This window comes from Bombina bombina, chromosome 2 (assembly GCF_027579735.1).
Source record: "Bombina bombina isolate aBomBom1 chromosome 2, aBomBom1.pri, whole genome shotgun sequence".
Taxonomy (NCBI): domain Eukaryota; kingdom Metazoa; phylum Chordata; class Amphibia; order Anura; family Bombinatoridae; genus Bombina; species Bombina bombina.
Window position 1 is genome coordinate 1,148,648,413 of NC_069500.1, and position 20,433 is coordinate 1,148,668,845.

The 20,433-nt window shown below is 41.0% G+C and overlaps 1 protein-coding gene across 2 annotated transcripts in view; it reads right to left on the bottom strand.

The window, feature by feature from the left end:
- The window catches only part of AADAT (aminoadipate aminotransferase), a 269,306-nt gene that overhangs the window by 17,488 nt on the left and 231,385 nt on the right, over positions 1 to 20,433 (bottom strand). For both annotated transcript variants that reach the window (XM_053703826.1, XM_053703828.1), the window contains exons 8-12: positions 16,473 to 16,555; positions 15,893 to 15,989; positions 10,285 to 10,346; positions 3,140 to 3,204; positions 2,945 to 3,051 (exon numbers count right to left, since the gene is read on the bottom strand). In XM_053703826.1, the coding sequence (XP_053559801.1) occupies positions 2,945 to 3,051; positions 3,140 to 3,204; positions 10,285 to 10,346; positions 15,893 to 15,989; positions 16,473 to 16,555 (414 nt within the window). The remainder of the gene's footprint in view (positions 1 to 2,944; positions 3,052 to 3,139; positions 3,205 to 10,284; positions 10,347 to 15,892; positions 15,990 to 16,472; positions 16,556 to 20,433) is intronic.

Here is a 20,433-nt window from a genome sequence, read left to right on the forward strand (position 1 = left end):
GAGTAAACATCGTTGCGGGCATCACTTTACTGTTTAGAGCTAGCATGAAGATGCAGAATAAGGTGCTGGGGGTGTCACTGTCTGAGTCGAGCGACGTGCTTAGGAGAAGCCGCCCGCAGGGGAAGGTTAATGGCAGAGCCTGTGAGGTGGTGAGTGAAGGGCAAAGCTGTACTTATAGGCTATGTTAGTTCCCTTTTGCATTTGTTTAAACTCCTTAGTTTGCATACAGTGTCTTAGCGACATGCGCCACACAGCCCCTTTTTCATACACAATGTGTAGACTTTGCGTCATGAGCCCTACAGCTTTTTTTACCGCCGTTTTTTTTACAGCTGTGTTTAGTTACATTGGTTAATGATCATATCCCTTTGTATGTGCTCCGGTGATATTGGTGACCCCTGATATAGATATATACCTGACTGGTGACTATGCGCTAGGAAATTATATATGCCCCTCTCCTGATCTCGGTATCCCCTTTTCTGCCCATAGGGGCTTGTCCGTTTCCTCCTATCCTGGGCTCGCAGTGCGCTAGTTGAAGTTGCATGCAGCACTACACTATTTTAGTCCTGATGGATCCCATATGCTCCTATAATCCCCTGTATGATTATTCTCCCTTATGAATAGGCTGCTTTCTGCCCAGAGCTGGTCTGATCGATACAATTGGCAGTACTGTGTGTATAGCTCATCTGGTATCAGCGCTGGCTAACGTACTTAGGTTACTTGATCTGTGTTCGCTGAGTCTTTGATGTGGCACAGTAATCTCTATCTTATTTGGAAACTGTCAGTAACACTGCAGGCTGGCTATACATTCACAGATGAACTAAAATTACATGTTTGTGCATTACCTGGTTGCGGTGTGGCTTGGATAAAATTCTGTAACACTATCTGCCCAATTTTAAATGGAGGTGTGTAATATTTGAATATTTTGTTATACTCTTCTGTGTACACTTTAAATGCTGTTGGCCTCTACACCCCTCTAGAGTCATCTAGATCATGCCTAGGGGTAGCTGTACTATATGAGCAGGTACTACCTTGTATATATATATATATATATATATATGTAATGATGCATATTTGTTACTTGTCACTTTTGACTGTTTTATTTTATTTCTGTTGTTAAATTTAGAATTGCACTGTGGTGTTTACTTTACTTTGAACTGGTTGCCTAGGCAACAGTTCTTGGCGGTTTTTACAATAGGGGAGGATCTTATGTAAGGGTATAAATGTATGATTCACTGTACATAACATTGGTCTGATGAAGGGGAGCATTCCCCGAAACGTCACTGATTAAATTTACTTATATATCAAGACCAGTGAGTGCTGTTTACTGCCTGATATATATATATATATATATATATATATATATATATATATATATATATATAGTATATATATATATACTGCATATATGACCTGGGTGCATGCAAGTGTATTGCAAGTCCTGGTGAACATTTCCTAAAAAAAAAAAAAAAGGTCAAGTTATAACCTGACCAAAAAATATGGCCAAAAAACTGCCTAAAACCTAGGGGGGTGGGGGGTAAGGGGGGCAGCAAAATTTTGAGGGCCTAGGGCAGCACTAAACCTAAATACACCACTGGTTTTACCACATGCGCTCTTATGTCAGATATATTCCGACTTTTCCGTTTTTGAATTTCCCAGCTAAATAGCGACATCTAGCGGTGACTTGCTATTTAGCTGTGCAATTAAAACATGTTGCCGCGAAAATTAAATAAGACCTGCCGGGCGCACAAATTAAACATTTTGTCAGGGTTTTTCCCTGTTGTGTTTGCCATGTGCTGCTGGCAGCCATTTTACTCACCTCTCTTCCTGACTTGGTGCATTGTGGGGGATGCTGCTCACTTCCTACACTTCCTTTTATGGCCAGACTGTTGTGCATCATCCATGTGAGACAGGATGCAGTCTCAGAATTGTGATGTCATCATTTATTATTTAAAGGGCCTCTGTTCAGTATGCTTTGCCTTTGCGTTGTCTCAGACCTGTTTGTGAGAGTTCCTGTGTATTACCTGGCTGCCTGACGCCCTTCCTGGTTCCTGATCCCTGGCTTGTTCCTGACTCTGCTGTTCTCCTTGTTCCTGATTCTGGCTCGTCTGGCTATGCGCTTTGGCTCCTGACTCGGCTCGTCTGACTACCAGCTCTGGTTTTGACTCCTGGCTTGTTATTTGACTTGTGGACATTTTATAATTTTTTGCCATTAATAAAGGTGTGATTATTTTTACACTTCTCGTCTCAGTCTGATTCCTGGCACCCTGACACATTTATAGGACCGGAAAGGGTTAAAATAGCAAGCTTTATGTTCTGACTACAGTCTCCCTTTAATCAATGACATGCCTAATGTTAAAGGGACATGAAACCCAAAAATTTTCTTTCATGATTCAGATACATAATACAATTTTAAATAACTTTCCAATTTACTTCTATTATTTAATTTGCTTCCTTCTCTTGTTATCCTTTGCTGACAGATTTATCTAGGAAAGCTCAGGAGCAGCAAAGAATCTAGGTTCTAGCTGCTGATTGGTGGCTGCATATATGTGTTCAGTTAGAAACCGGTAGTGCATTGCTGCCTCTTCAGAAAATTATACCAAGACAATGAAACAAATTAGATAATAGAAGTAAATTAGAAAGTTGTTTAAAATTATATTCTATATCTGAATCATGAAAGAAAATGTTTGGGTTTCATGTCCATTTAACACATGTAGATCATTTAGTCTAAAATTACATTTGTGCATCGTATAATGGCATGCATCTACATGTATGTTATGTAACCATACAATATAATGATCTTAATGGTACATAAGCCCCAATTAATTATATTTTATGTTCCATAATGTAAAATAACCCTATAAACAAGTCACTTGCAAATTATATTTCTATACATATTTTATGTTCCTCATAATAAGTAGAATAAACACAGAGCATCAAACTTTACCTCTTTGCTTATCGCCTTTAGCATAATCATTTGATGTGTATCTGACACGCCATTTATCTTCAGCCACAAAAACATGCCAGCTGAAGGCCTGTGCCACTCTGCCAAGCCTAGTGGTCAAACAAAGCATGTTACAAAAGACTGGCTGACTACAGAGTGCAGAACATAAAAGAATGTATTAGGTATCAGTATACTTACCTGTTAGCCATTTTTCAGCAGATAAAATCATTGCATCACACTGTTTTCTATAGAACTCAATTACACTGAAAAAAAATATAAAACAGAAATACAAAATGAATAACATTTCTGTGTGTGTATTCTACATTATATTGTCACAAACTACTACCTGATGCATATTAATGATTAGAAATTACCTATTGCATTTGCACGTCATTGAAAACCAATGTGAAAGCATAATCCTATTATATAAAAGGTCAAGTGTGTTTGTTCGAAGCTGTCATGCGCAGTAGACAGCACGAGGACAAACACACTTGGCCTTACCTGACATGCTGTTGTGGCGTGGCCGGCGGAACGTGGGCGTGGCCGGACAGGAACATGGGCGGTGCATGGCGGGGGTGTGGCCGGGCACAGTTGGCGCAAGAGAGGGGAGAGAAATAGAAAGAGAGGGGGAGAGACAAAAAGAGATAGGAAAGAGATAAAGAGAGGGGAAGAGCAAAAGAGAGGGGGAAGAGCAGAGGAGAGGGGGGGGGGGAGAGAGAGCAAAAACATAATTTATGCTTACCTGATAAATTTATTTATCTTGTGGTGTATCCAGTCCACGGATCATCCGTTACTTGTGGGATATTCTCCTTCCCAACAGGAAGTTGCAAGAGGATCACCCTGCTATATAGCTCCTCCCCTAACTGCCATATCCAGTCATTCGACCGAAACTAGCCGAGAAAGGAGAAACCATAGGGTGCAGTGGTGACTGTAGTTTAAAATTTAGACCTGTCTTAAAAGGACAGGGCGGGCCGTGGACTGGATACACCACAAGATAAATAAATTTATCAGGTAAGCATAAATTATGTTTTCTCTTGTTAGGTGTATCCAGTCCACGGATCATCCATTACTTGTGGGATACCAATACCAAAGCTAAAGTACACGGATGAAGGGAGGGACAAGGCAGGTACTTAAACGGAAGGGACCACTGCCTGTAGAACCTTTCTCCCAAAAATAGCCTCCGAAGAAGCAAAAGTATCAAATTTGTAAAATTTTGAAAAGGTATGAAGCGAAGACCAAGTCGCCGCTTTGCAAATCTGTTCAACAGAAGCTTTATTTTTAAAAGCCCAGGTGGAAGCCACAGCTCTAGTAGAATGAGCTGTAATCCTTTCAGGGGGCTGCTGTCCAGCAGTCTCATAGGCTAAGCGTATTACGCTCCGAAGCCAAAAAGAATGAGAGGTTGCCGAAGCCTTTTGACCTCTCCTCTGTCCAGAGTAAACAACAAACAGGGAAGATGTTTGACGAAAATCTTTAGTCGCTTGTAAGTAAAACTTTAAAGCATGGACTACGTCCAAATTATGTAAAAGACGTTCCTTCTTTGAAGAAGGATTAGGACACAATGATGGAACAACAATCTCTTGATTGATATTCTTGTTGGAAACTACCTTAGGTAAATCCCAGGTTTTGTACGCAGAACTACTTTATCTGTATGGAAAATCAGATAAGGAGAATCACATTGTAAAGCTGATAACTCAGAGACTCTACGAGCCGAGGAAATAGCCATCAAAAACAGAACTTTCCAAGATAAAAGTTTGATATCAATGGAATGAAGGGGTTCAAACGGAACTCCTTGAAGAACCTTAAGAACCAAGTTTAAGCTCCATGGAGGAGCAACAGGTTTAAACACAGACTTAATTCTAACCAAAGCCTGACAAAATGTCTGGACGTCTGGAACCCCTGCCAGACGCTTGTGCAAAAGGAAAGACAGAGCAGAAATCTGTCCCTTTAAAGAACTAGCTGATAATCCTTTATCCAAACCCTCTTGGAGAAAGGACAATATCCTAGGAATCCTAACCTTACTCCATGAGTAATTCTTGGATTCACACCAATGAAGATATTTGCGCCATATCTTATGGTAGATTTTCCTGGTTACAGGCTTTCGTGCCTGTATTAAGGTATCAATGGCTGACTTGGAGAAGCCACGCCTTGATAAAATCAAGCGTTCAATCTCCAGGCAGTCAGTCTCAGAGAAATTAGATTTGGATGATTGAAAGGACCTTGTAGTAGAAGGTCTTGTCTCAGAGGCAGAGGTCAAGGTGGAAAGGATGACAAGTCCACCAGGTCTGCATACTAGGTCCTGCGTGGCCACACAGGCGCGATCAAGATCACCGATGCTCTCTCCTGTTTGATTTTGGCAATCAGTCGAGGGAGCAGAGGAAACGGTGGAAACACATAAGCCAGGTTGAAGAACCACGGTGCTGCTAGAGCATCTATCAGCGTCGCTTCTGGGTCCCTGGATCCGTAACAAGGAAGTTCTGGCAAGACGCCATGAGATCCAATTCTGGTGTACCCAAAAGATGAACCAATTGAGCAAACACCTCCGGATGGATTTCCCACTCCCCCGGATGAAAAGTCTGACGACTTAGAAAATCCGCCTCCCAGTTCTCTACACCTGGGATATGGATCACTGATAGATGGCAAGAGTGAGTCTCTGCCCAGCGAATTATCTTGGAGACTTCTAACATCGCTAGGGGGCTCCTGGTCCCCCCTTGATGGTTGATGTAAGCCACAGTCATGATGTTGTCCTGAGCCTTCAGGGAATTCCAGACTGCACCCCAACCTAGAAGGCTGGCATCTGTTGTTACAATTGTCCAATCTGGCCTGCGAAAGGTCATACCTTTGGACAGATGGACCCGAGATAGCCACCAGAGAAGAGAATCTCTGGTCTCTTGATCCAGATTTAGCAGAGGGGACAAATCTGTGTAATCCCCATTCCACTGACTGAGCATGCATAATTGTAGTGGTCTGAGATGTAGGCGTGCAAATGGCACTATGTCCATCGCCGCTACCATTAAGCCGATCACTTCCATGCACTGAGCCACCGAAGGGCGCGGAATGTAGTGAAGAACACGGCAGGAATTTAGAAGCTTTGATAACCTGGACTCCGTCAGGTAAATTTTCATTTCTACAGAATCTATCAGAGTTCCTAGGAAGGAAACCCTTGTGAGGGGTGATAGAGAACTCTTTTCCCTTGTTCACTTTCCACCCATGCGACCTCAGAAATGCCAACACTATGTCCGTATGAGATTTGGCAATTTGGAAGTTTGACGCCTGTATCAGGATGTAGTCTAGATAAGGGGCCACTGCTATGCCCCATGGTCTTAGGACCGCCAGAAGAGACCCCAGAAACTTTGTAAAAATTCTTGGGGCTGTAGCTAACCCGAAGGGAAGAGCCACAAACTGGTAATGCCTGTCTAGAAAGGCAAACCTTAGGAACCGATGATGATCTTTGTGAATCGGTATGTGAAGGTAAGCATCCTTCAAATCCACTGTGGTCATGTACTGACCCTCCTGTCCGAATAGTTTCCATTTTGAACGATGGAAATCTGAGGAATTTGTTTAAGATCTTTAGATCCAAAATTGGTCTGAAGGTTCCCTCTTTTTTGGGAACCACAAACAGATTTGAATAAAATCCCTGTCCTTGTTCCATCTGTGGAACTGGATGGATCACTCCCATTATTAGGAGGTCTTGCACACAGCGTAAGAATGCCTCTTTCTTTATCTGGTTTACAGATAATCTCGAAAGGTGAAATCTCCCTTGTGGGGGGGGGGGGGGGGAAGCTTTGAAGTCCAGAAGATATCCCTGAGATATGATCTCCAACGCCCAGGGATCCTGAACATCTCTTGCCCACGCCTGGGCGAAGAGAGAAAGTCTGCCCCCTACTAGATCCGTTGCTGGATAGGGGGACGTTCCTTCATGCTGTCTTAGAGGCAGCAGCAGGCTTTCTGGTCTGCTTGCCTTTGCTACAGGCCTGGTTAGATTTCCAGGCCGGCTTGGATTGCGCAAAAGTTCCCTCTTGTTTTGTAGCAGAGGAAGTTGATGCTGCACCTGCCTTGAAGTTTCGAAAGGCATGAAAATTAGACTGTTTGTCCCTTGATTTGGCCCTGTCCTGAGGAAGGGTATGACCCTTACCTCCAGTAATGTCAGCAATAATTTCCTTCAAACCAGGCCTGAATAGGGTCTGCCCCTTGAAGGGAATGTTAAGTAATTTAGACTTTGAAGTCACGCCAGCTGACCAAGATTTAATAGCGCCCTACACGCCTGGATGGCGAATCCAGAATTCTTAGCCGTTAGTTTAGTCAAATGAACAATGGCATCAGAAACAAAAGAATTAGCTAGCTTAAGTGTTCTAAGCTTGTCAAGTATTTCAGTCAATGGAGTAGCTGTCTGAAAGGCCTCTTCCAGAGACTCAAACCAGAACGCCGCCGCAGCAGCAGTGACAGGAGCAATGCATGCAAGGGGCTGCAGGATAAAACCTTGTTGAATAAACATTTTCTTAAGGTAACCTTCTAAATTTTTATCCATTGGATCTGAAAAAGCACAACTGTCCTCGACAGGGATAGTGGTACGCTTTGCTAAAGTAGAAACTGCTCCCTCCACCTTAGGGACCGTCTGCCATAAGTCCTGTGTGGTGGCGTCTATTGGAAACATTTTTCTAAAAATAGGAGGGGGGGAAAACGGGACACCGGGTCTGTCCCACTCCTTACTAATAATTTCTGTAAACCTTTTAGGTATTGGAAAAACGTCAGTACACACCGGCACCGCATAGTATTTATCCAGTCTACACAATTTCTCTGGCACTGCAATTGTGTCACAGTCATTCAGAGCAGCTAAAACCTCTCCAAGCAACACCCGGAGGTTCTCAATCTTAAATTTAAAAGTAGACATATCCGAATCAGGTTTCCCCGAGTCAGAGACGTCACCCACAGACTGAAGCTCTTCCTCAGCTTCTGCATGTTGTGACGCAGTATCAGACATGGGCCTTAAAACATCTGCGCGCTCTGTATTACGTCTAACCCCAGAGCTATCGCGCTTTCCTCTGAATTCAGGTAGTCTGGCTAATACCGCTGACAGGGTATTATCCATGATTGCCGCCATGTCCTGCAAAGTAATCGCTATGGGCGTCTTTGATGTACTTGGTGCCATTTTAGCGTGAGTCCCTTGAGCGGGAGTCAAAGGGTCCGACACGTGGGGAGAGTTAGTCGGCATAACTTCCCCCTCGTCAGAAACCTCTGGTGATAATTCTTTTAAAGATAACAGCTGATCTTTATTGTTTAAAGTGAAATCAATACATTTAGTACACATTCTCCTATGGGGTTCCACCATGGCTTTTAAACATAATGAACAAGGAGTTTCCTCTATGTCAGACATGTTTATACAGACTAGCAATGAGACTAGCAAGCTTGGAAAACACTTTAAATCAAGTTAACAAGCAATATAAAAAAAACGTTACTGTGCCTTTAAGAGAAACAAATTTTGCCAAAATTTTAAATAACAGTGAAAAAAAGGCAGTTAAACTAACAAAATTTTTACAGTGTATGTAACAAGTTAGCAGAGCATTGCACCCACTTGCAAATGGATGATTAACCCCTTAATACAAAAAACAGATTAACAAAACGAAAAATATTTTTTTAAACAGTCATAACAACTGCCACAGCTCCTACTTTTGAAGCCTTTTGAGCCCTTCAGAGATGTCCTATAGAATGCAGGGGACTGCTGAGGGAAGCTGAATGTCACAGTTTGTAATTTTAACTGCACCAACTGTAACTTTTATACTATAACAGTGGAAAGCCTCAGGAAACTGTTTCTAGGCAAAAATAAAGCCAGCCATGTGGAAAAAACTAGGCCCCAATAAGTTTTATCACCAAAGCATATATAAAAACGATTAAACATGCCAGCAAACGTTTTATATTGCACATTAATCAGAGTATATACCTCTGATAGCAAGCCTGATACTAGTCGCTATTAAATCACTGTATTTAAGCTTTAACTTAACATTAATCCGGTATCAGCAGCATTTTCTAGCAAATTCCATCCCTAGAAAAATATTAACTGCACATACCTTATTGCAGGATACCCTGCACGCCATTCTCCCTCTGAAGTTACCTCACTCCTCAGACATATGTGAGAATAGCAGTGGATCTTAGTTACTTCTGCTAAGATCATAGAAAAACGATTCTTCTTCTAAATGCTGCCTGAGATAAAATAGTACACTCCGGTACCATTTAAAAACAATAAACATTTGATTGAAGAAAAAACTAACTATATTTTACCACTTTCCTCTTACTACCTCCAGCTATGTTGAGAGCTTGCAAGAGAATGACTGGATATGGCAGTTAGGGGAGGAGCTATATAGCAGCTCTGCTGTGGGTGATCCTCTTGCAACTTCCTGTTGGGAAGGAGAATATCCCACAAGTAATGGATGATCCGTGGACTGGATACACCTAACAAGAGAAATAGAGGGAAAATAAATAGAAAGAGATGGGGAGAGACAAAAAGAGATAGGAAAGAGCAAAATAGAGGGGGGGGGGGGAGAGAGAGAAAAAGAGAGGGGAGAGAGACAGAGCAAAAGAGAGGGGTTAGAGAGGGGGGAGAGAGAGAGCAAAAGAGAGGGATGGAGAGAGAGAGCAAAAAAGAGGAGAGACAGAGCAAAAGAGAGGAGGGAGAGAGAGAGCGCAAAAGGAAGGGGGAGAGAGAAAGCAAAATAGAGGGGGAGAGAGAGAGAGCGCAAAAGAAAGGGGGAGAGAGAGCGCAAAAGAGAGGGGGAGAGAGAGAGTGCAAAAGAGGGGGGCAGAGAGAGAGCGCAAAAGAGAGGGGGAGAGAAAGCAAAAGAGTGGGGGAGAGAGGGAGCAAAAGAGAGGGGGAGAGAGAGTGTGCAAAAGAGGGGGGGAGAGAGCGCAAAAGAGGGGGGGGGGGAGAGCGCAAAAGAGGGGGGGAGAGAGAGAGTAAAAGAGAGGAGGGAGAGAGAGAGTAAAAGAGAGGGGGGAGAGAGAGCGCAAAAGAAAGGGGGAGAGAGAGCGCAAAAGAAAGGGGGGAGAGAAAGCAAAAGAGAGGGGGAGAGAGGAAGTAAAAGAGAGGGGGGAGAGAGAGAGCAAAAGAGAGGTGGAGCGAGAGAGAGCGCAAAAGAGAGGGGGAGAGAGCACAAAAGAGAGGGGGAGAGAGCACAAAAGAGAGGGGGAGAGAGAGAGCAAGGGGTGTGACCGCTGTACTGCAAAAAATGGCCAGTGTGAACGGGCTTTAGGACTAGTCATTAAATAAAGCGACATTCAATTATTTTTTTCTTTGTTGTATTACTGCTCACACTGACCACAACATACAAAATATTGCAAACTACAAAAGATACCTTTCAACATGTTTCAAGAAGCCTTCTATTCCCCATTTGTTGAGTAACTGTGATATCATTATCTGAAAGCAAAATAGAATCATTTTATACAAAATGACTGAAGAAAATGTACAAATATAAATAAACAAGGATGCTATTGATGCACAAAAAGGAAAGTGAGAAGCACACAGGCAGAGCAAAACAAAATTCCCAATCGAAAAGCACAGGGTGAAAGCATGCTATTTGCTGACTAGAGCTGTACTTAAAATATCCCACCACAGACTGAGGATATCCAAGCATGGCTAATTTTAGACACATGTTCTTTAACCCCTTAATGACCACAGCACTTTTCCATTTTCTGTCCGTTTGGGACCAAGGCTATTTTTACATTTTTGAGGTGTTTGTGTTTAGCTGTAATTTTCCTCTTACTCATTTACTGTACGCACACATATTATATACCGTTTTTCTCGCCATTAAATGGACTTTCTAAAGATACCATTATTTTCATCATATCTTATAATTTACTATATATAAAAATAAAAAAAAATATGAGGAAAAAATGGAAACAAAACACACTTTTTCTAACTTTGACCCCCAAAATCTGTTACACATCTACAACCACAAAAAAACACCCATGCTAAATAGTTTCTAAATTTTGTCCTGAATTTAGAAATACCCAATGTTTACATGTTCTTTGCTTTTTTTGTAAACTATAGGGCCATAAATACAAGTAGCACTTTGCTATTTCCAAACCATTTCTTTTCAAAATTAGCGCTAGTTACATTAGAACACTGATATCGTTCAGGAATCTCTGAATATCCATTGACATGTATTTTTTTTTAGTAGACAACCCAAAGTATTGATCTAGGCCCATTTTGGTATATTTCATGCCACCATTTCACCGCCAAATGCAATCAAATACAAAAAAATCGTTCACTTTTTACAAATTTTTTCACAAACTTTTGGTTTCTAACTTAAATTATTTACAAACAGCTTGTGCAATTATGGCATAAATTGTTGTAAATTCTTATCTGGGATCCCCTTTGTTCAGAAATAGCAGACATATATGACTTTGGCGTTGCTTTTTGGTAATTAGAAGGCCGCTAAATGCCACTGCGCACCACACGTGTATTATGCCCAGCAGTGAAGGGGTTAATTAGGGAGCATGTAGGGAGCTTTTTGGGATAGTTTTAGCTTTAGTGTAGTGTAGTAGACAACCCCAAGTATTGATCTAGGCCAATTTTGGTATATTTTATGCCACCATTTCACCGCCAAATGCGATCAAATTAAAAAAAAAGTTAAATTGTTCTCAATTTTAGGTTTCTCACTGCTATTTACAAACAGCTTGTGCAATTATGGCACAAATGGTTGTAAATGCTTCTCTGGGATCCCCTTTGTTCAGAAATAGCAGACATATATGGCTTTGGCATTGCTTTTTGGTAATTAGAAGGCCTCTAAATGCCGCTGCGCATCACACGTGTATTATGGCTAGCAGTGAAGGGGTTAATTATGTAGCTTGTAGGGAGCTTGCAGGGTTAATTTTATCTTTAGTGTAGAGCTCAGCCTCCCACCTGAAACATCAGACCCCCTGATCCCTCCCAAACAGTTCTCTTCCCTCCCCCACCCCACAATTGTCCCCGCCATCTTAAGTACTGGCAGAAACTCTGCCAGTACTAAAATAAAAGGTATTTGGCCCTTTTTTAAAAAAAAAAAAAAAAAAAAAAAAAAAAAAGCATATTTACATATGCTGATGTGTATGATCCCCCCTTAGACCCCAACCTCACTGATCCCCCACCTAACAGCTCTCTAACCCTTCCCCTTAATGGGCGCCATCTTGGGTACTGGCAGCTGTCTGCCAGTACCCAGTTTTGCAAAAAATGTGCCTTTTTATTAAAAAAAAAAAGCCCTTTTCTGTAGTGTAGCTTTCCCCCCCACCAAGACCAACCCCCCACCCCTTCCAGATCCCTTAGATTATTTTATTAAAGTTTAATCTTTCTTTTTTTTTTTTTTACTTTTTACTTTATGTTTTTCTGTAGCGTAGCGGTTCCCACCCGCTCCCGCCCCGTGCACGCGCCCGCCCACCAACCCCCGTGCACGCGCGCGCTCCCGTGCGCGCCCCCGTGGATCCCGCCCCCCTCCACTCCATACAGAGCATCGATGGCCGCCCACCCGCCTCCCACGTAAGCTCCCACCCACCAACGATACCGGCCATCGATGTCCGGTGCAGAGAGGGCCACAGAGTGGCTCTCTCTGCATCGGATGGCCAAGGGGGGTTATTGCAGGATGCCTCCATATCGAGGCATCACTGCAATAACCGGAAAGCACCTGGAAGCGAGCAGGATCGCTTCCAGCTGCTTTCCAGACCAAGGACGTACGCCACACGTCCTCGGTCATTAAGTGTATTTTTTTTGAGGACGTGTGGCGTACGTCCTTGGTCGTTAAGGGGTTAAAGTTTAGCTTGCCATCCAATTCAGACTTCTTCTTTGCTGATAAGCAACTGTTAGACTCAGCAAATAATCCTCGGATAACAGGGAACCCTGCTTTTTTTCAGACCAAGAATTGTTCTAGAACATTTATTGAGAATGAGTTCTCATGAAGAAACTGTTTCTCTTAATCTTGGCCATTTCTATGCCACTCCATAATCAGAAAGACTTCCATTATCTACTAACTGAGGGAGCTCCACTAAAGAAACAGATTAATCATCTGTGAATTATTGTTCCACCGGGCATAAAAATTAACAAAAAAGTACAGCTGCAATGGTTTCACATGAGCACAAAATATAATTTCTAGAGCTGCTACCTTAAAACCTATGCACACCATGCAGTCTGCAAAAAGGAAAGCACTGAAGTAATATTAGCGAATGGGATATATTTAGAGATGAAAATAAACTTTGGAAACTTCTGGGAGTTCTTGTTACTCTAAAAAGGAACAACGTATATACACCAACAACATCTGATTATATAACTATGAGAGCTAAGAAAAAAGTAAATTTATGCTTACCAGATAAATTAATTTCTTCTACAGTACGACGAGTCCACGGATTCAGCCTTTACTTGTGGGGTATTATCCTCCTGCTAACAGGAAGTGGCAAAGAGCTGTCTATATAGCTCCTCCCTTAGCTCCACCCCCCAGTCATTCGACTGAAGGTACAGGAAGAAAAAGGAGAAACTAAAAGGTGCAGAGGTGACTGAAGTTTAAAACCAAAAAATAAAATCTGTCTTAAAATGACAGGGCGGGCCGTGGACTTGTCGTACCATAGAAGAAATTAATTTATCAGGTAAGCATAAATTTACTTTTCTTCTATAAGGTACGACGAGTCCTCGAATTCATCCTTTACTTGTGGGATACAATACCAAAGCTACAGGACACGGATGAACGGGAGGGACAAGACAGATGGTTAAAAAGAAGGCACCACTGCTTGAAGAACTTTTTTTCCCAAAAATAGCCTCTGAAGAAGCAAAAGTATCAAATTTGTAAAATTTGAAAAAGGTATGAAGCGAAGACCAAGTCGCAGCCTTTCAAATCTGTTCAACAGAAGCATCATTTTTAAAAGCACATGTGGAAGCCACTGCTCTAGTAGAGTGAGCTGTAATCCTTTCAGGAGGCTGCTGTCCAGCAGTCTCGTATGCCAAACGAATGATGCTTTTCAGCCAAAAAGAAAGAGAGGTAGCCGTAGCTTTTTGACCTCTACGTTTTCCAGAATAGACAACAAACAAAGCACGAACCACGTCCAAGTTGTGGAACAGACGCTCCTTCTTAGAGGAAGGATTAGGACACAGAGAAGGAACAACTGATTGATATTCCTATTAGTAACAACATTAGGAAGGAATCCAGGTTTGGTATGCAAAACCACCTTATCAGCATGGAAAACAAGATAAGGCGAGTCACATTGCAATGCAGATAGTTCAGAAACTCTTCGAGTCGAAGAGATAGCAACTAAAAACAGAACTTTCCAAGATAGAAGCTTAATATCTATGGAATGCATAGGTTCAAACGGAACCCCTTGAAGAACTTTAAGAACTAAATTCAAACTACATGGCGGAGCAACAGGTTTAAACACAGGCTTGATTCTAACTAAAGCCTGACAGAACGACTGAACGTGTGGAACATCTGCCAGACGCTTGTGCAGTAGAATTGATAAAGCAGAAATCTGTCCCTTTAAGGAACTAGCTGATAGCCCCTTCTCCAATCCTTCTTGGAGAAAGGACAAAATCCTAGGAATCCTGATCTTACTCCATGAGTAGCCTTTGGATTTGCACCAATAAAGATATTTACATATCTTATTATACATTTTCCTGGTGACAGGCTTTCGAGCCTGAATCAAGGTATCTATAAACCGACTCAGAGAAACCCCGCTTGGATAAAATCAAGCGTTCAATCTTCAAGCAGTCAGCCGCAGAGAAACTAGATTTGGATGCTGGAACGGACCTTGAATCAGAAGGTCCTGTCTCAGTGGCAGAGTCCATGGTGGAAGAGATGACATGTCCACCAGGTCTGCATACCAAGTCCTGCGTGGCCACGAATGTGCTATCAAAATCACTGAAGCTCTCTCCTGTTTGATTCTGGCAATCAAACGAGGAAGGAGAGGAAATGGTGGAAACACATAAGCCAGGTTGAACGACCAGGGTACTGCTAGAGCATCTATCAGTACTGCCTGAGGATCCCTTGACCTGGACCTGTAACAAGGAAGTTTGGCGTCCTGACGAGACGCCATCAGATCCAATTCTGGTGTGCCCCATTGCTGAATCAATTGTGCAAACACCTCAGGATGGAGTTCCCACTCTCCCGGATGAAAAGTCTGACTACTTAGGAAATCCGCTTCCCAGTTCTCCACTCCCGGGATATAGATTGCTGATAGATGGTAAGAGTGAGTCTCTGCCCATCTAATTATTTTGGTAACCTCTATCATCGCTAGAGAACTCTTTGTTCCCCTTTCACTTTACCCTTCCTAGTACTTAGAGTAGGCAAAGAGAATAACTGGGGGGTGGAGCTAAGGGAGGAGCTATATAGACAGCTCTGCTGTGGTGCTCTTTGCCACTTCCTGTTAGCAGGAGGATAATATCCCACAAGTAAAGGATGAATCCGTGGACTCGTCGTACCTTATAAAAGAAATGTTAATAAAGGACAGTTTCATTTCTTTACATTATTGTTCCCTTAAAATTCACCAAGGAGTCTTTGAGGTCAATCAAACTATAAATCTATTTCAGTAAAAGAAAGTATTTTAAAGAAATAATCAAGATGTGCATTAAAGTCAGCTAGTGGGTTCTCTTTAAAATTGTTTATTTCTCTGTAGCCAGATTGTGCATTTTTATTACAAAGCAAAAATTGAAAAGAATGGCATATAATTATGATGATTTTATCAGCATTATGAGGGTCTTGATCACTACTAGAAGTTTTATTCTGAAAATGTAAAACAATACAGATAAATAGCATACATTATGCACTTGGTATAACTGTATATTATATATATCCTTAAAGTGATATTGATCTCATGCTATGGAAAGCTCCTACAAATAAATACAAAATAAATTTGTTTAATTAACCACTTTAAAAAATTGAGCTTGTGTGTAGAAAATAAGCGACATAATTCTATTATGTTCACCACTCTACTTAATTCTTAATTTATTACCTGAGTAAAAGTACTTGTATGCAATGTTGACGCTTGCATATGCAAAATTATTCTGTCAATAAGAGGCTTAGGACCTGTCAAAAAGCCAATTCTGAGTCTGGGGATGACAAGAGACACATAATTAACATATTTGTCATCATTAGAATGACACATTAAGTACAGCAGCTATTCCTGCAATTCAAAATCTTTCACACACATTATAACATGCCCTCCACCATAATTTACCTATAAGAGAATGAGCTGTACACAATTCTAGTTACTAGCTTTATTAATGTTTGGTTAACTAGCCTTACACGCAGTAGTAATAGCCTTTTATTAAAATAAGATGTGTGCCAGGTGCTTTGTATATACCATCAAATTAAATAATTCTATGCAAGTGCCACAAACTAAATTAGATAGAAATGTATTCCTTACATAGGATATACCAGGCACATCTTATCAATGCCTTTTTGTATTCTTCTGTGCAAATGTAATCCATTAAGATAATCACAGGCTGAAAAATAAATATGAGTCACCTTGACTATTTGATTTCATTCTAAAACGGATTTATTAACATTTGAAGAGATTATGTTGATTTTACCCAGAAGAGAGAATTTTCGACATGGAGTCAGCTCTAATAACTCGACCATCAATATCCAATGACAGGAAAGAAGGAGCCCATGGCTAAAAAGAGAAAAAGGAAGTATAAATATTAAAACAAGTACAGTAATTTGCACATATTAGAAAGTAATATTTCTACATTCTAGTACAGGTAGCCCTCAGTTTACGCCGGGGTTAGGTTCCAGAAGGAATGGTTGTAAATCGAAACTGTTGTAAATTAAAACCCAGTTTATAATGTAAGTCAGTGGGAAGTGAGGGAGTTGGGTTCCAGGCCCCTCTCAAAATTGGCATAAGTAACACCTAATACATTATTTTTAAAGCTTTGAAATGAAGACTTTAAATGCTAAACAGCATTATAAACCTAATAAAATAATCACACAACACAGAATATATAATTACACTAAGTTAAATGAACAAAAACATTTGCTAAACAGCATTATAAACCTAATAAAATAATCACACAACACAGAATATATAATTACACTAAGATAAATGAACAAAAACATTTGCTAAACAGCATTATAAACCTAATAAAATAATCACACAACACAGATTTTACTTGCATTTTTCTGCAAACAGTTCTTTCTATGCATTCCAATCTGGACTGATTGATATACAGGGAGATCTTCTTCCTTTGCAAGCTGCTCGATAGCTCAGGTCTGGTTAAACTGATTAATTTCAGCTTGCTTGGCTTGCATATCTTTGCTGCAACACAAGCAGACAGCTCCACCTACTGGCTATTTTAATCAATGCACTGCTTCTCAATGCTTTTCAATAGCAGTCACATGACTGAAAAAAAGGTTGTTGTTCTGAAACGGTGCAAATTGAACCGTTGTAAACCGAGGGCCACCTGTACATCCAACTGCCGTTTACTTTATAAACATTTAGGCATTTGCAGGATAAAGAAAAAACATAATTTATGTAAGAACTTACCTGATAAATTCATTTCTTTCATATTAGCAAGAGTCCATGAGCTAGTGACGTATGGGATATACATTCCTACCAGGAGGGGCAAAGTTTCCCAAACCTTAAAATGCCTATAAATACACCCCTCACCACACCCACAATTCAGTTTAACGAATAGCCAAGAAGTGGGGTGATAAGAAAAAAGTGCGAAAGCATATAAAATAAGGAATTGGAATAATTGTGCTTTATACAAAAAAATCACAACCACCACAAAAAAGGGCGGGCCTCATGGACTCTTGCTAATATGAAAGAAATGAATTTATCAGGTAAGTTCTTACATAAATTATGTTTTCTTTCATGTAATTAGCAAGAGTCCATGAGCTAGTGACGTATGGGATAATGACTACCCAAGATGTGGATCTTTCCACACAAGAGTCACTAGAGAGGGAGGGATAAAATAAAGACAGCCAATTCCTGCTGAAAATAATCCACACCCAAAATAAAGTTTAATGAAAAACATAAGCAGAAGATTCAAACTGAAACCGCTGCCTGAAGTACTTTTCTACCAAAAACTGCTTCAGAAGAAGAAAATACATCAAAATGGTAGAATTTGGTAAAAGTATGCAAAGAGGACCAAGTTGCCGCTTTGCAAATCTGATCAACCGAAGCTTCATTCCTAAACGCCCAGGAAGTAGAAACTGACCTAGTAGAATGAGCTGTAATCCTCTGAGGCGGAGTTTTACCCGACTCAACATAGGCAAGATGAATTAAAGATTTCAACCAAGATGCCAAAGAAATGGCAGAAGTTTTCTGGCCTTTCTAGAACCGGAAAAGATAACAAATAAACTAGAAGTCTTTCGGAAAGACTTAGTAGCTTCAACATAATATTTCAAAGCTCTAACAATATCCAAAGAATGCAACGATTTCTCCTTAGAATTCTTAGGATTAGGACATAATGAAGGAACCACAATGTCTCTACTAATGTTGTTGGAATTCACAACTTAGGTAAAAATTCAAAAGAAGTTCGCAACACCGCCTTATCCTAATGAAAAATCAGAAAAGGAGACTCACAAGAAAGAGCAGATAATTCAGAAACTCTTCTGGCAGAAGAGATGGCCAAAAGGAACAAAACTTTCCAAGAAAGTAATTTAATGTCCAATGAATGCATAGGTTCAAATGGAGGAGCTTGAAGAGCCCCCAGAACCAAATTCAAACTCCAAGGAGGAGAAATTGACTTAATGACAGGCTTTATACGAACCAAAGCTTGTACAAAACAATGAATATCAGGAAGAATAGCAATCTTTCTGTGAAAAAGAACAGAAAGAGCAGAGATTTGTCCTTTCAAGGAACTTGCGGACAAACCCTTATCTAAACCATCCTGAAGAAACTGTAATATTCTCGGTATTCTAAAAGAATGCCAAGAAAAATGATGAGAAAGACACCAAGAAATATAAGTCTTCCAGACTCTATAATATATCTCTCTGGATACAGATTTACGAGCCTGAAACATAGTATTAATCACAGAGTCAGAGAAACCTCTTTGACCAAGAATCAAGCGTTCAATCTCCATACCTTTAAATTTAAGGATTTCAGATCCTGATGGAAAAAAGGACCTTGAGACAGAAGGTCTGGTCTTAACGGAGTCTACGGTTGGCAAGAGGCCATCCGGACAAGATCCGCATACCAAAACCTGTGAGGCCATGCCGGAGCTACCAGCAGAACAAACGAGCATTCCTTCAGAATCTTGGAGATTACTCTTGGAAGAAGAACTAGAGGCGGAAAGATATAGGCAGGATGATACTTCCAAGGAAGTGATAATGCATCCACTGCCTCCGCCTGAGGATCCCGGGATCTGGACAGATACCTGGGAAGTTTCTTGTTTAGATGAGAAGCCATCAGATCTATTTCTGGAAGTTCCCACATTTGAATAATCTGAAGAAATACCTCTGGGTGAAGAGACCATTCGCCCGGATGCAACGTTTGGCGACTGAGATAATCCGCTTTCCAATTGTCCATACCTGGGATATGAACCGCAGAGATTAGACAGGAGCTGGATTCCGCCCGAACCAAAATTCGAGATACTTCTTTCATAGCCAGAGGACTGTGAGTCCCTCCTTGATGATTGATGTATGCCACAGTTGTGACATTGTCTATCTGAAAACAAATGAACAACTCTCTCTTCAGAAGAGGCCAAGACTGAAGAGCTCTGAAAATTGCACGGAGTTCCAAAATATTGATCGGAAATCTCACCTCCTGAGATTCCCAAACCCCTTGTGCCGTCAGATACCCCACACAGCTCCCCAACCTGTAAGACTTGCATCTGTTGAGATTATAGTCCAGGTCGGAAGAACAAGAAGCCCCCTGAACTAAACGATGGTGATCTGTCCACCATGTCAGAGAGTGTCGTAAAATCGGTTTAAAGATATTAATTGAGATATCTTTGAGTAATCCCTGCACCATTGGTTCAGCATACAGAGCTGAAGAGGTCGCATGTGAAAATGAGCAAAGGAGATCGCATCTGATGCGGCATTCCTAAGACCCAACATTTCCATGCATAAGGCTACCAAAGGGAATGATTGTGACTGAAGGTTTTGACAAGCTGATATCAATGTTAAACTTCTCTTGTCTGACAAGGACAGAGTCATAGACACTGAATCTATCTAGAAACCTAAAAAGGTTACCCTTGTCTGAGGAATCAATGAATTGATTGGTAAATTGATCCTCCAACCATGAACTTGAAGAAACAACACAAGTCGATTCGTATGAGATTCTTCGAAAATGAGAAGACTGAGCAAGTACCAAGATATCGTCCAAATAAGGAAATACCAAAACCCTGTTCTCTGATTACAGAAAGAAGGGCACCAAGAACCTTTGAAAAAAATTCTTGGAACTGAGGCTAGGCCAAACGGTAGAGCCAAAAAACTGGTAATGCTTGTCTAAAAAGAGAATCTCAGACACTAAAAGTGATCTGGATGAATCGGAATATGCAGATACACATCCTGTAAATATATTGTAGACATATAATGCCCTTGCTA